Source organism: Enoplosus armatus, chromosome 6 (assembly GCF_043641665.1).
Source record: "Enoplosus armatus isolate fEnoArm2 chromosome 6, fEnoArm2.hap1, whole genome shotgun sequence".
NCBI classification, from domain to species: domain Eukaryota; kingdom Metazoa; phylum Chordata; class Actinopteri; order Centrarchiformes; family Enoplosidae; genus Enoplosus; species Enoplosus armatus.
The window spans coordinates 22,639,644-22,655,927 of record NC_092185.1 but is presented as its reverse complement, the minus strand read 5'-3'; the positions used below and the strand labels follow the sequence as shown (position 1 = coordinate 22,655,927).

Below are 16,284 nucleotides of genomic sequence, written 5' to 3'. Positions count from 1 at the left end.
GGAGGTTAAACTTGTGACATGAGCTAATTCCTTTTTTACTCTGCAGGTTTCTGAAATGCATTCCTTGGCGGACTTTTGAGAAGGAGTAATTGCATATTTTTCTCTGGAGTAATTATAGATTGAATGGACTAATTCCATCTCACTTGTGGTTTTAGTGTTGGTTATGGGCTGAATTCAGTGATGCAGGTTGATTTCATCAGAGGTGATATGTGTCGGTGTGCTCGGGGGGGTCTGAGCTTTGGCTCTTTATCCGAGCCTAATAGGCCAGATCAGCCTGTGAATCTGTCACCCGTCCTCTTGGATGACGGCCCCACTGGAGAACTAATCTCCCTTGGAACCTTGGGAAACTGGGAAATGACCCCAGAGCCAGCTAGCTGCGCTAACAAGATTTGGGAAAGCTGGTGGTGAGTGGAGGTCACATGCCCTCTTTCCCTCCACGGTTCCCAGATGCCAGGACTTCTTGTCGGGCCAATCGGGTCGCCTGCTCACATCCTGGACAGCAAGTTGAAAGAGACACCGCGGCGGCTCTGAGCTGAACCCTGAACCCCACCCCACCCCCACCCCCTTCCGATTCATCAGTTCTTCCCTCATCATATGTCCTACCAGCCTGTACCGCTCCCCGTCCACTTTATCCAACGTATGTGGGCATGAAAGGCTGGCTAACATCTACACTCCTGCTTCCCCTCCTGTCACACCTGTTCACGTGTCCTTCACACTGCTTTCATCAGTCCTCCAACATATCTCCAAGTTGTTCCCTTATGACCAAAGACTGTGTCGCTGATCTGAGTTTTAGTGAACAAACTTTTTAAAAAAGAGTCGCGACTCGAGTCAGACTTGTGGCATGAATCAGATGACTTTAGACCTGACTTGACAAAATCAAAAAAGACTCAACGTGGAATTTAACACAAGTGACTCGTAACTTTACTTGGACTTCAGCCTTTTAGATAATTGTAATTGTTTGTATCACAGGAATAAAATAGAGTTTTAAAATGTCATTAAATTTATTTGAAAGTAGTGAATGCTAATATTAACAAGACAAAGACACGCTAGCAGCTCTGTGAGGCTGTAAAACTGAGCTAAATGCTAATGTCAGCATGCTAACATGCTCACAGTGACAATGTTATCATGCTGATGTTTAGAAGGTATAATGTTCCATCGTAGTTCAGTGTATTAGCATGCTAATATTTGCTAATTAGCACTAAACACAAACTGCAGAGGCTGATGGGAATGTCGTTAGTTTATCAGGTTTTGGTCATAAACCAAAGTGTTGGACAAATGAACATTTTTGACCTGATGATGACACCAAAGTGTTGGACCAACCAAGTGACAGTCCCTGGAGCCATTGAAGCCAGCGTGGCGAATTAAAAACATTCATTATTTCTGTAGATTTAGTAAATGAACTGTAGTTTAGGACCTAATTTCCCTACCCTCTGAGATCTTAAGGTAGGTCTGCAACACCAAAGCAGTGAAAAGACCCCCATATTTACACTACCCATGATCTCAACGCGTGAGATTCATTTTCCTCACTCACACCCACACTTCCTTTAAATTGTAAAGGTTATGCATGCAGATCAGCATGTTACTTCCTGATTCAGTCCATGTCCTTCCTTTCCTTCAGAAAGCTGGCTTTGACCTACGGGGCTACAATTTGTTACCCGGTGACCGTACTGCAGGAAATTGATTTGTGTTGCTTTTTCATTTTCATCCATGAAATTAAAAGGCAGGAACTCAATTTCACATTTCACCAGTGAAATAAAGTGATGTTGATGTATTTCTTTTTTGGGGGGAGGGGGGACTCAAACAAAAGTGTCTTTGGCTTTTCTACCACCACTGCTGCTGTGCCCGTGTTACTGCTACCCGACACTATTCGACTATCATTGTCCTCTCAGTTGAGTAATTCTGACTGCTTCATGTTTACTTCTTCCAGACAAAGCTGCACAACGATGAGTCATGGACAAAAACAATCTTTTTTTGTGTTGACGTCAAAAGACCAAGAGGATGAAAGCTTTTAATGCAGAGGGAAGACGGTGAGGGGGACAGGAAGTCGGCGTATTACCCATTAAGTTGTTGAAACTTTCTGTGAAGATGAATAACACTAATGGAAAGGCTTTGTGCTTTACAGACAGACCACATTCACTGACCCCTCTCAACAACTTTTCCTCAACCTTTAAGTCAAAATCTTGTTTGAAATGAGCAACCCCCTCCTCCCCTGACCTACTCGACATCGTTTATGGCAAATCTTGCTAACATTTTGAACCTTTTGTGGATTTAAGTTTTCATCACAGCCTGAAGTTGTGAGAAAACAACCAGGACAATCTGGCCCCACACAGACGTCCTCTTGTGTCCCCCACCCCACCCCTCCGACACGCTTCTCATACCTTTTTAACTTCTCGACTTTTCAGATTCTTCCTTTTATATGTCTGAGCTGTTCTTTGCTGTTTTATCCATGCAGCTCCCTCCATCCCTTTCCCATACTGACATCAACAGATTTGACAGTGAGCCAGGCAGCCTAACACGCCCCTACACACACTCCCACACAAACACACACACACACTGTGTCTCTGAGTTATATGCGCACATTTGAAGGATTTTGACAAAATTCACAGCCAAAAGATTTTATTATATTTGCTGTTTAACTTCTAACACAAAAATATCACAATTGTGCATTTTGTTATGACACACAGACTTGCTCTCAAGTTATGGGAAAGTTGAAGCACTCTCATCCATAGAAGATCCATTGAAGCTCGTCTATTACATTTGGTACACCACTCCACTGCATCTTACTGTGCCACTTATATTCTTATTCTCATTTGTGCAGTGGTGGAATGTAATTATGTACATCTTAAATACTAGTACTGTATTAGAGTATCATTTTGAGATTTATTTTTTACTCCACTGCATTTATTTGACAACCTAAGTGACTAGTAACTTTGCAGATCCACATTATAGATACAAAATATAAATCAAACGATAAATGATGATACATTGTTATAGAGCGCTGTAGCTGCCCAGTACTCAGTTGAAATCAGCTCCAAATTTGCCAGTTGCAACATTGAGGAGATTCTTACACATAATGCATCACTACTTACAACCCAGTAACATAATATGTCCTGCTGCATAGTGAGGACTTTTGGTACTTTAAGTACATTTTGATGTTAATATTTTTTTTTAATCAAAAGACATTTTGAATGCGGGACTCATATTAAATAAAAGTTCTGAGTACTTCTTCCACCACTTTGTGTATTAAAATGTAATTAAAAATGTAGCACAGACAGCCCCATGTGGTTCTCCCTGAAGGGTTCGGTACAGTTTCCGAGCAGCACCTGAAGGGAGCAGCAGCAGCAGCAGCAGCAACAGCAGCAGCCCTCCGGCAGGCCCACCCCTCCCTCCTCCTTCCACCCGGCTCACCTTGCTCAGTGAGCGGCCCGGCCCACAGAGAGCAGCACCGTGCCCGGGGAGTGATCGAGAGCTGGCCGCCAGGTCGCGTGGGTGTATGTACGTAGCCCCTGAGCGCGCGTGTGCGTCAGTGTGTGAGTTTGTGAGTTTCCCGCCGGTTGAAGCATGGAGGAGTTAGCCAGAGAGAGTATCAGCCTGCTGGCTTCAGCCTCGGCCAAACCCCCGCTGGACGTGGCCGCCGGGCCTCGTCTCGGCTCCATGGGGGCCATTTTCATCATGCTGAAATCCGCCCTGGGCGCCGGGCTCCTCAACTTCCCCTGGGCCTTCGAGAGAGCCGGGGGCATCCGCAGCGCAGTCACCGTGGAGCTGGTGGGCATTTTTATTTTTTAATATAAATAATAGATATTTCTACTCTTAGAAGATACGGTTTCTCCGCGTTACTGGGTTCTGGCAGAGAAAAGTTGATAAACCCAAACTTAAAGGTTATTTACCGAAAGTGGAGGTCAGGTTTTTATATATATTTTTATTGGAAGTTTGTTGAAGGGAGAGAAGCATCTTATCTACTGAGGGCTGAGGTCCACTGAGATCAATTAAGCAGATTGTGATCTGTGACACCTGACAGGAGAGGCCATGTTAGACTTGACCTCAGCACCTTTTTTAGATTCACTTTGTCCTTATCACCTCCTTTCTCCAGTCTGCCACCCACACCACTGCATGCATGTTGAAATTGTTTTGGGGATTTTTATTGCGCACTCAACCTGTCTCAACGTTTTTAGTTTTTATTCCTCTCCAGTGTGGATGAGGGAAATTCACTGTAGGTTTGGACTAAAGTATGTGTTCCCTTTTTTATTTTTACTTCTTTTTGTATAACTCTAAAGATCAAACCACCGTCAAATAGCCGGATAGAAAAATATAAATCATTCCCTTTATTCTCCCGGTGTCACTGCCACTGTCCTCCTTTCTAACTTCCACTGGATAAATCACCCAGCAGTAGTCCTTCTTTTTCCTCATCTGCTCTGTTTGAAAAGTCCTCCGTTCACTGTATCTGCTTCTTTGCTGCTTCTTCCTTTATCATTTGCCTTCCTGCAGACTTTGATCAAAATAAGGCTTGAATGTGTTGTAATATACGTTGTCTGTGTCCTCTGATGTGTCAGTTGTAATGTTTTCTCTGCTTGTAGGCTGTTTTGATTTGACACTAATATGGTGTCCTCCAATTCTGAAACAAAGAACGTTTTTATCCACCAAAACTTGTAAGACATAATTCAACAACAATTTAAACATTCAGTTTAAAGCTGCATGTGTTTATTTTTGGCCACTAGGGGCCTGAAAAAATGTCAAAACAAGCGGGCAGATGCACAGCCACCACATATCACAAGCTCATAAAAATGTTAACATGGCTAACGCGTTAGCAAACAGTTGCGTAATTACACGGAGCAACATTAGCATTCATTTACTGTTGTGTTTCTGGCAACCTGATAATGTAAGTCCAATATTCACTCAGCTTTTAGCTCCGTTTACAAACTCCTGAGGAAAACGTGTCTCTTTAGGTGCGAAATGTTTGACTAGCTAGTTGCTAACTTTGTGTGTCTGCTGTTCGGTGCTGACCAGGTAGTGAATAGTATATTTATCTGAGTTATTCTGCTGGATGCAGTTGTTTTTCAGGTAGTTGGATTAACCACTTTAGATGTTCTGTAAAACCAAAACAGAAAAGCTTAATAGCCCCTTGGCAAACACCCCTCGGTTTTATGTAGTGCCATTATGAGAAACCTCTTTCACACTACAGTCTTTTAACTCTGTCGTATTAATATTAATATTAGTATTAATGCAGATGTTTTTTTTATTGTTGTTATTATTATTTATTCCATAAGGTTTCAAAAGATTTGCTAATTGGCTGGTGTTTTGCATCTTTTAAATGAATACTGTAAAGTTTGAGACTGTTGTTCAGACAAAATGAGCAGTTTGATGCATCACTTGGGCTTTGGAAAATTGTGACAGGAAAAGGACATTGTGACAAAATTACACGATCCTCCCCGACACACACCGCCCTCCTCTGAAATGAATCCTCTGCATCTTGATCTGGGACGATGCCCTGCACTGCTCAGTGCCTAAAGATTAGTACCTTTTGTTTACACATTTCGGCAATCAATATCGGCATTAAAAATAGTTGCCGGACAATCTCTGCCAGTAAACGTTTAGCTTGTTGAGCTCTGGCATGGTTTTACTTGACAGTGTAATTGGTGCTAAATGAGGTCAAAGACCAGAATTTTCTTTACTTACCAATTAGGCCAGACATTACACTGCAACGATTCTACATACCTGCCTGGACACTTGACAGGGACTCTAGAGTTTAATTGGATCACAGACTTTTGTGTCCGAGCTTTCTCTTTTACACTCTTCTAAAGTCACTCCCAGATATTTCCCCCTCAGATCTTCTTTAGACCTTATTTAGTTAATGTTGTCATTGGTATGTCCATGTTGTGATGACTAACTCCAGACTTTGACTTCATAACTGTTCAGCAGGGATCTTTAACCCTGAAGGATGTCTCCTCTCTCCTGTGTTTTTCCCTTCTCTTTATTTAGGTTGTGTAGCTGGTTTTCTTATTGTTATTGAGGAAACACTTTATCTTCCACGCCTTTCATTAGAGTTCAGTAACTCACTGCTTCTTATCAGCATATTGACCCAGAAGACACTGACATTAATCCTGATACATAGCAGGGATGGAGGGGTAGCCTCCTGGTGAAGGTAGTTGCTTGTTACATGTCTTACATCCTTTTGATGTTATGTCATGGCAGCTGTAAAAAATAAAAGCCAAAATTGGTTAATATGGTTAAGTTGGCCTTGTCGGTTAATCTGTATCCGTTCCCTTTTCTCTATCCCAGGCCCCCGGCATCCAGAGCAAGCATTTCTGAGAGCACAAGGGTTCACAAAAGACATACACTACATATTCCATAGGGAGGCCTCTTAAATAGTTCCTATCCTTTTTGTATTAGTTTTCCTTAGTGTCATTTTCCAGTATCATCAGGTTCTTTCACAAAAGCACTTTTCATTAAATCGGCTCGTCGCACTGCTTTACTGCCGCAGAACGACAAGCAGCCATCCAGGCATTCACTAGTTGTATTAGTGTCATTTGTGTTATTAATCAAAACTGGCTGCCTTAAATTTAGATAAGCAATAACAAATGTGAAGACCAGACAATGGAACATTTTATTTTTACAGAAAAATGTGAAACTTTTTTTCTAGATTTGTACATGCAAACAACAAATGACTACCATCTCAACCTGTGCATAACTGGTGGCCTCAGATGGGAATTAGTTTTTAGTTATATATGTGGCACAAACGTAGTGTGCATTGTCCCTGTTAAATAAACAAATGAATAATGAAATATACAATCTATCTAGAATCTCTAGAAGCAGTTTTCATTCAAGCCACTGCTCTGTGTGCAGGATTTGAAAATGTATGACTTTGACACCGTCCGGTCGTCAGACTTGGTATTGTTTTTCGAATGTATCCTGAATACGATTCCTGGCATTCAGTGTTGATATCAAAAATGCTTTTTTTCCCCATTTAACAAAAAGAAGAATATTGTTCTAAATGAGAGCTAGACCGATAAATCCGGCTGACACATGAGGTTTTGAGTGAAATGTATCAACAACTATTGGATGGATGTCCGTTAAATTTGGTAGGGACATTCAGATGTGTTCACCTCCAGGATAATAATAATAATAATAATAATAATAATAATAATTTGGTGATCCCTTGACTTTTCATCTAGCGCCATCATCAGGTTAAAATGTGTCTATGTATCTGTATGTACTTTACTTTGGTTTATGACTAAAATATCTACAAAACTAATTACATCAGCCTCAGCTGTACTTTGTTGTTAGTGCTAATTAGCAAATGTTAGCCTGCTAACTCGCTAAACTAAGATGGTGGACACAGTAAACATCAGCTAAACGTTGCCATGTTAGCATTGCCATTGTGAGTGTGTTAGCATGCTATCGTCGGCTCAAAGCACTGCTGCTGTAAGTACAGCCTCATAGAGCAGCTAGCATGGCTATTACAAATTAAAACTGGAGTCATCAGAATGATTTGTAAGATGCTACGATCAAAAGTTCTGCGTAAAGTAGCTTTAAGGGATGGGTTTGTGGGTTGCCTGGTGTTATTTCATTTGGATCAGGCAAATTGGTGGAAAGACACGCTAAGGCAAAGTGATAATTTGAAGCTATGAGGTCAAAGTTTCAGTGTGTGTGTGTGCATACAGATATACAAATATCCTGCCTTTTTTAAAAATGTTTCAACTGCATCTCTCAGCTCCGTCATTCTGCTCTCCCTCATCCACTCAGGTCTCCCTCGTGTTCCTGGTCAGTGGTCTGATCATCCTGGGCTACTCCTCGTCCATCAGTGGCCAGTGCACCTACCAGGCGGTGGTGAAGGAGGTGTGCGGGCCGGCCATCGGCCAGCTGTGCGAGATCTGCTTCGTCTTCAACCTCTTCATGATCTCTGTGGCCTTTCTGGTTATCGTGGATGACCAGCTGGAGAAGTGTGAGTCGTAGAGCCAGCAGAGTGTGCAGGCCTTAGCGCCAAGTACTTTTTTGTAAAAATCTTTTTTAGCTGTATCATTAATATTCATTTTTGTAAATAACCCGTTTGAGTTTGAACAGACCTGCGTTCTAAACTGACTTGTCGTGGAATCCATGAACTGTTGAAATGAGACTTTTCTGATCATTTAGCATTTTCTGTGCTTCCTCCAGTATATTTTGGTTGCATGTGCTTGCATGTCATGTCTGCGTGTTGTCGTTGACCCGTCAGTGTGCGGCTCCCTGTATGAGCTGGTGACTGGCTTGCCGGAGTCAGAGATGCCGCACCACTTCTACACAGACCAGCGCTTCGCCCTGGTGCTGCTCTGCATCCTCCTCATCCTGCCGCTGTCCATCCCCAAAGAGATCAGCATTCAGAAATACATCAGGTCAGGCGTCGCATGTGGGAGTGCGCTGCATGCACAATTTGTCTTACATTTGCAAAGATCTTCCACTTTTTTTAGTTTTTGTCACAATGTTTTTGTTGTTTTTAACACATACTGCGTTTATGCTGAGGCTTCTAGTCGTCTTTGTTTCCATTCACAAAGCATTCATGTGGATAAATGGCCGGCTAACGTGACCCTATTGAAGGATCTGACCCCTGTGGTCAGTTTCCAGTAATCCACTCATCCATTGCACTTTGGCTTAAATGTGTCAGCGTTTTTGGGGGGTTTTTGTTGTAATTTCTGTCTGAATCCGGCGTTTTGTCTCTGTCCTCTCACAGTGTTCTGGGCACTCTAGCTGCGACCTACCTGACCATTGCCATCATCATCAAATACCACACCACGCCTTCTGTTCTGGTTCACATCACCCCTCTTTACACCAGTGGGTACGTATGCGCGCGCGTGTGTGTGTGTGTGTGCGTGCGTAGGAGGGGACAAATGATGGCTCCAAACAATCTATTTGCTCCACTGGTCACAATGGCTTGTGAACTCAAAATTAGTCTTGAGAGTAGATGTGTCCAGTTGCAGACAAATTGGTTCCATCAGGAGTGCAATGCTGACGGCTTCCCCCTGTTACCAGCCTTTATGCAAAGCTAAGCTAACCGTCTGCTGGCTGTAGCTCCATATTTAGCGAGGAGATAGCAAGGAGCGGTATTGATCTTCTCATTTAACTCTCGGCAAGAAAGCAAACGGCAGTATTCCTCAAAATGTCAAACTATTCCTTTTTAAATTTGTTTTGCTTTCTTGTGACGACAACAGAGTCTGTAGCTGTCAAAATAATTTTCTGTGAATATATATGCTCAGTGATCTGTATTTACTCTTGTCTGCATGACTGAAGCAATGTGTGTATAATCTGCCTTCAAACCTCAGCAGTTTGGGAGGAAAAAAACTAAAGATAATTAGAACAAAAAGCTAAACAGTAGGTTTTTGTGTCTTTTTTTAAAAAAAAAGTAAAGTTTTGTCTTTGAGGCAGTCTTTTCTATGCAATAAATAAACTTAATCACCAGAGCAAGTTCATGTTATGAGGTTGCTTCCAGGAAATATGACTGCCATGACTCTTATCCATAAATCTGCTTTGAATCCAGGACAGACAAAGTAGATCAAACCCCTCTGCTCGCTCCTCTCCTTGAACCCCTGTGTCTCTGCCAAGGTGCTGTGTCTGGCTCGCCGACTTACCTCAGCTGCTCTTGTCAGCTGTGCGCCTGTGATTGACGGATGAACTCCGTGGCGAAGTGTCTCTAAATGCCACGGCATTATGAATTGTGCCCTAATAATAGCTTATTTTTTCTTCTCGTGGTATGTGTGAACCCCCGAAAATGACTCTTGTGTCTCCTCCCGTCTGCGTGCAGGATCAGCTCCTGGGCCTCCATGTTCAGCGTCATCCCGACCATCTGCTTTGGTTTCCAAGTGAGTGCAACAATTTGAAATGTATTCATGTAAGACCCTGTGAGACTTGGTTAACATGTGTGTGGAACATTGCTCTATGGTGAGGCTGGAGGCCACTGAGTGTGCAGCTGTGTGTGGGAAGGTTTATGTATACATGCATGCTTCAGTAACGGCTGCAAAATTGCAAATACATGCATGTGACTACATTTAAAAAGTGATTACCCAGCAAGTTAGGAAGGTATTTTGTTTTGGCCTCGAGGATAGTTTGGGTTTGAGAGTATTTATCCAGGTCCATCTCAGATTTCTGCCTCCACCCTGAAACAATGGAGGTGAATGGAACATTTTGAATGAAGTTGCATCACTCTCCAGAAACCTCCTAATGGTCTCTTCACATTACAACAGAAAAATAATGTCAGTGCAGCTTTATGGGGGCAGTGGGGGAGTCTATGGGATTGGAGTTTTGGATTCTTAGTTAAAGCTGGAGTGTGGAACCTTTGGCTCCCCCTTCTGGCGAATGCCCACAGGTTTTTCCGTAACCCAGAGCCATGTAGAGAGAGAGAGTTGCGTCAACTCCATTCTCTAACTAATTAGTAAAAATCAGTTCTGTCTCTGTATTTGTATGTATTATATTTACGCGTTCTAATTGAGATTCACCTGGCGGTGATAGGGTTAATCAGCATTGCGTGAAGCCGTTTGGGAACAGCTTGAATGTAACTGACGTTCGTTTATATGTAAAAGTCCCGCGCTACAGCTTATAAACTGTTAAGACCTAGCTTTAGAGGTGCTGGTAGATAGATTTTGTTATCTTTGAACAGAGCCAGGCTAGCTGCTTCCAGTCTATATGCTAAGCTAAGCTAAGCTAAACTCAGCCCTCTGGCTGTAGCTTCATGTTTACTGTACAAACACGTGAGTGTTAGCAGTCTTCTCATCTAACTCTCGGCAAGAAGCGAATATGTAGGTCTGTCCCTTTTTTTTTTTTTTAAACTCGCACTCGCAGTAGCCTTCAGCCATTGGCTGTGCTCAAAAAGGTCAGTTTGGCTCGGTGTCAGAGTTCAACAGGTTTGGACTTTCGGCTCTGTGTGGCTTTGCACATTGCATCGCACACAGCTGGACGGGCCTGGTACCAAAGAAAAAACACCCCACGTACACAACAATAGAGGAGGCAAAATCTAAAGATGTGTCCGATGTGGTGATGCTCTATGCTTTACTCTTCTTCTTTTTACCTCCATTGTATGGGGGGTGGAGGCAGTTAATGAGGAAATAATTTTTGGAGTTTGGTTAGTGCTTCATCATATTTCTATGTTGTAAACAACGGCAGACATTGAAGTGATGCCGAGTGGGTTTTCTCAATAGTCTTCAGGACCTGGACTTTCTCAGGAGAGTGTGTTTAAGTGTAGTGTAAAGGTCAGCAGGCTGGCGCTGCTCGGGGCCGCTGTGCTCCGCGGGAGCTCAGCAGAGGTGAGCTTTTCATATTTAATAGCAGGGTAGAGTACGGGAAAACGATCATTCTGTCAATCTAAAGCAGGACTGACTGATGTGTAACTTCCCACGTTGCCAAGGTGTAACCCCTGAGGGATGCTGGCGGGATCTAATAAAAGGAGGGGAAAGTGCGAAAGGACTGATGCATGTCCTCTCACACAAACACGCAGGGACGCTGCCTCAGGGTGAGCGATTGCCCTGCAGAGGGTTGAAAACAGAGGTGATGAGATCCTGAGAGGAGTGGAGGAGGGGAAGGCAGGAAAGGGGAAGCGAGATTTAAAAAAAACGGGCGATGGCAGCTGGGATCAAGTGGAGACGAGAGTCTGCATCCTGACCTCTGTGATGGTTTAACTGTGCCCCTCCAGGAACCGTAGCCTTCATTTAATTCCCTATCTCATCTCAGTTCATCACACCGGCAGAGAGGTCAGAGATAATAAGACCTCTGAATCCTCACGCTGCACTGCGAGCTCCAGACAGATGAGAAAAATCCAAGGATGGCGGCTAGAGAGGCACACAATCTGTCTGACCAACAACCTCATCTGTCCCTGGATCTGTAATTAGGCTCACCCTGGAGTTTCCTCCAACAAATCTGAGATTGTTAGTTCACTTTCTCGTCTGTGTGTTTGTTCCAGTGCCACGAGGCGTCCATCGCCATCTACAGCAGCATGGAGAACCAGCGGCTCTCTCATTGGGTCTTCATCTCTGTGGTCTCCATGATCTTCTGTCTCGTCATCTACTCCCTCACAGGTCAGACAGGTTTCTGCGCCCCCCCTCTCTTCCATCCACTCTCCCATGATTATAATGCTCTGATTTCACTCCATGCATTTCCAGCGCAGCATCAGCACCAGAGCAAACAGGAGAGAATAAGAACTGTGTGTTTCTGGGTGGTTTTGATAGAGAAGTGTGGTCTAGAGGTATGATTGCACCCCCCCCCCCCTTTTTTTTATGTTAATCTGTGCAGGCCACATCCAGGCGAAGTGAGGCGAAGTCACAGCCTCTATGTTGTAAAATGACACTTGAAAGCAGTTGCGTCCTCATGAACAATATTTGGCTCGGTGTCGCTCGGTCCAAACTGAAGAATCTCTACAACCTTTGAATGGATTGCAGTGTAATTTTTCTTTACAGATATTCAAGGTTTCCAGTAAATGAACCGTAATGGTGTTCCTGAACCCCTGACTTTTCCTGTAGCGCCACCATGAGGTTGACATTTGTGGTTTTGAGAGAAATGTCACGACAACTTCACTGAGAATAGATTGTTGTGAAATGATCAGCAAGTTAGCTTTACATAGTGTGTTCACACTACAATAAAGTATACTCGTAACAGGCATACTAAAAAAAAACACAACTTTTGAGTGAGCTGTTGATGGACACTCGTCTCCCAGGAAGAGTGAATCGCAACATTCAAACTCATTGTGGATGATGATGATGATGATGAAACAGTTCCAGGAATATCTCAAATATTTCTGCTGTGTCTTTATTAACGTAAATCGTCAGTAGCACAAATTACATCATTTCCTGTTGGTATAAAAGAGCTAATTTCTTTCTTACTAACTTCCATATGTAGATACACAAGATAAGTGTCCATACAGTTAGTATGTTGTATAGAATTGGGACACAGCTTTAGTCTTATTTCCTCCAGATGGCACACGTTGAGACATTCTTAGCTTCACACCTATAAGTCATGTTCTATGAGACAGATTGCTCATGCTTCAGGCACACTGCTCCACTATCCAAAATCCATTTAACTTCATTCATACACCCACCCAATAAGAAGAGTTATGTGTCTGTTGATTCACGTTCAGACAAGCATGTTTTGTGAGTGAAAATGTCAGTTTTTCCATTTGGCTTTAGATACACCGCATTTGCTGCTGATGGATAAAGGAGCGGCGTGCTTCTCTCTCTGTTGCAGGGGTTTATGGGTACATGACATTTGGAAAGGACGTGAAGGCCGACATTCTGATGTCGTACACCGGCGATGACATTCTGATGCTAATCGCCAGGCTGCTGTTCGGAGTCTCCATCATCACCATCTATCCCATCATCCTGCTGCTGGGCAGGTCAGGGACACGGCCTCTGGGAATTCATACCGCTTCAGTTGAATCAGACTCAATCTGTCTCACTGTATCTCCTAAATGAAATCATCCAAAGTCAAGATAAAGTTTAAAAGTTTCCTCTTATTGACAGTATTGAAGTAGTACATATAACCTCTGACCTCCTTCAATTCTCTGCCTGGGTTTCAATGTTTACTTTACAAAGACAATGTTTTGGCTGCATGAAAGCTGTCTGTCTGTAGCCGTACTGATCAAAAACACACCCGTTCCTGCACATCAGATCAGTGATCCAGGACCCCCTGCTGAGCTGGCGGCGGAGGCGTGACGGCGTCGCGACGCCCGAGTTTGAAAGCCGCAGCCGCTACGCGCTGACAGTCCTGTGGATAACGGTGACGCTGCTCATCGCCACGTTTGTACCGGACATCAGCAAGGTCATCAGCGTCATCGGAGGGATCAGCGCCTTTTTCATCTTCATCTTCCCAGGTAACATTCCGGTTATAGATTCATATTCTCCCTTCTGTGTTGCAACCCTTAATCCCTGTGATGTGTTTGAACAGGACTCTGTTTGATGTTTGCCATGCAGTCTGAGCCAGTGTCCTTTAAGACCAGGTGAGGGGGAAAAAAAACTTCATTTAAATGTTAATGTAATGTAAATATGTGTCTGGGTGATAATCCAAAGAAATGCTCAAGAGACAAAGAAAGAATGAATGGAGTAAAAAAAGTTGTTAATCAATGTCCTCACTTAACAGTAAAACTGTACATGTTCAAAGTTTCTCTAATTTAAACTTTTAAGTGGCTTCTTTGAAGCATTTTAAAGTAGTATTTAAGGGTTCTGTAATTAGAGGTAAAAACCTTTTTTCATTCTGAACTGCTAAACCTAGTTTACGTTAACATTGCATAGACCAGAGGCTTTCAAACTGTGAGGTGTGCCTCCCCAGTCAAAATGTTCACAAATTTAGGCAAAAAAACAGGGCTGACGTTGTAGCCCGCAGCTAACTGACTGACTCCATAGTTGGTGCCGCAGATTTTTGTCTTAAGAGAACGTTCACAGTGTCAGACCCAGAATAGACCAAAGGGATACATTTTTTTTTCTAGTGACTGATCGAAGAGATGCTTGCAACATTTGCTTCAGTTGTTACATGTCTCTGACGCTCGTGCCTTCTCCTCTCCAGAGTCATCCTCACGCTTTGGGGAGTGGTGACCCTGATCTGCGGAGCTTTCATCTTCGGCCAGAGCACCACCATCGCCGTCATGCAGGTCCTCGGGAAGATCTGATCGGATCTTTTCCTCCTCCCTCACCGATCCAGGGTTATTTTTCATGGAGACAGTGGTGACTAGATCTTAACTTGTACCCCCCCCCCCCCTTCCCTTCATCTAAAAAAAAAAAAAAGCCCATGGAAAAGGCCGCCATGGACTCTTTAATAATGGACATGACCCCTGAACAATCAAGAGGCCCCTCAAATCTCGCAACTTATGGCCTTTATCACGATGGACTAAGCCCGGTACAAACAAACAGACCCCTCCCGCCTTCAGTGTCGAGGTATGTTACTTTCATTTGGGTTAATTGTTCTTAGCTGCACTCTGGTGATGAGATCTGGCTCTTGAAATCCTCAGGTATTTCTGCAGTTTGTTGTATTGTGGTTGATCTACAGAGCATATCAGTATTAGACCTGCCTGTATGCAGAAACCCTATTCATACATACAGTCTGTGGGTAAGATGGAGAGCCTTAAACTGATAGTGGGCAGGGTGTTATATTGTTACTGTTCTTTGAAGTGATCATGTTCTTGAGCACTATATTTCACTGTAATGGTGGTCACTGTTAAAATTTTTTAGTGTAACGTAAAAACCAGCTAGAACATTGTACCAATGTGAGATCAAATCAGTATCATGTGTGCCAAACATTTGCTACCGTTTCAGTCATTTGCACAGTCTGCGTGTTACCACTAGAATATGTGATGAATTGGGCCTGAAGTCCTGTTGGTGTCCGCTGTAGAGCCACATGAGACTGAGTTGACAGAGGTTGGGGAGGATGGGGAGGGAGGACATTTAGACGTTATATTTGCGTGTGTGTGTAAATAAGTCTTGTTATATCTTTTTTTGTTTTGTATGTTTAAAAAAAAAAAAAAAAAGCTGCATTCTGATGTTTGATAAGTATGTAATGATGTGTCTAGTAGTCACGTTAACAGTGAATATTGAGTTAATGAAAAGATAATTGAATAAAATAATTTTTATATGAAACCCTTTTGTTGACTGTGTGGAAGTGCGGCAAGCGATTCCAACATTGATGTTTACACAGGCGCTACAGTGATTTAGTATTGCCCCCACACAAAGTTGGGGGACTCCAAAGAAACAGATTTTTTTTTTGTAAATGGTCAAAAGCTGAGAGATACTACATACTAATCATACTGTTTTAGCAGTTGGTATACAAAAAATATGATATACTTTGCCATTTCATACTAACAGGAAATTGTACATGTGACATTGCATGTCAATCAAATGGGGTCTTTGTAATGTCACTGCCGATTTAAACTTCACAAATGAGCTGCAAAAAAAACCCTTTTCTTGAGACTGTATCACATCCTTCCATCCATCCTAATTTGAATGCGCATCAAACCATAAATGAAGCATCCTCCATCAGGACAGAAAGTCCACCAAGTTCAAATGATTGGCGGATCTGCTAGAACCGTTCAGCGTGAAGCGAGCAGGAAAAACCAAAGGCACCAAGGAGAGTTTTCAGTTTTATAGTTTTATTGAATTGCATCACTCTACATCGTCTAGAATTTCAACAAGATATTCTTTAAAGACCAAATATAATACTTGCATCCCTGCAATAAGTCTCTACACTTAAGAAGAGAAAGCTGTTTTACTGAAACATACATTAAGAATTAATATTTCATTAAACATTGCCATAAAAGTGAATGTTCATTCTTGTATGCCATTTTTCTAGTCA

The 16,284-nt window shown here is 42.7% G+C and overlaps 1 protein-coding gene across 1 annotated transcript; it reads left to right on the top strand.

Annotated features, from left to right (window-relative positions):
- Positions 1 to 3,561: 3,561 nt before the first annotated feature.
- On the top strand, positions 3,562 to 14,683 carry slc38a8a (solute carrier family 38 member 8a). Its single transcript, XM_070907934.1, has 10 exons — positions 3,562 to 3,765; positions 7,741 to 7,939; positions 8,207 to 8,363; positions 8,699 to 8,803; positions 9,767 to 9,824; positions 11,915 to 12,029; positions 13,192 to 13,339; positions 13,614 to 13,816; positions 13,891 to 13,942; positions 14,506 to 14,683. Exons 1-10 carry the CDS (start codon positions 3,562 to 3,564, stop codon positions 14,606 to 14,608), a joined length of 1,344 nt encoding a protein of 447 aa, XP_070764035.1. The 3' UTR covers positions 14,609 to 14,683.
- The last annotated feature ends 1,601 nt before the right edge of the window (positions 14,684 to 16,284 follow it).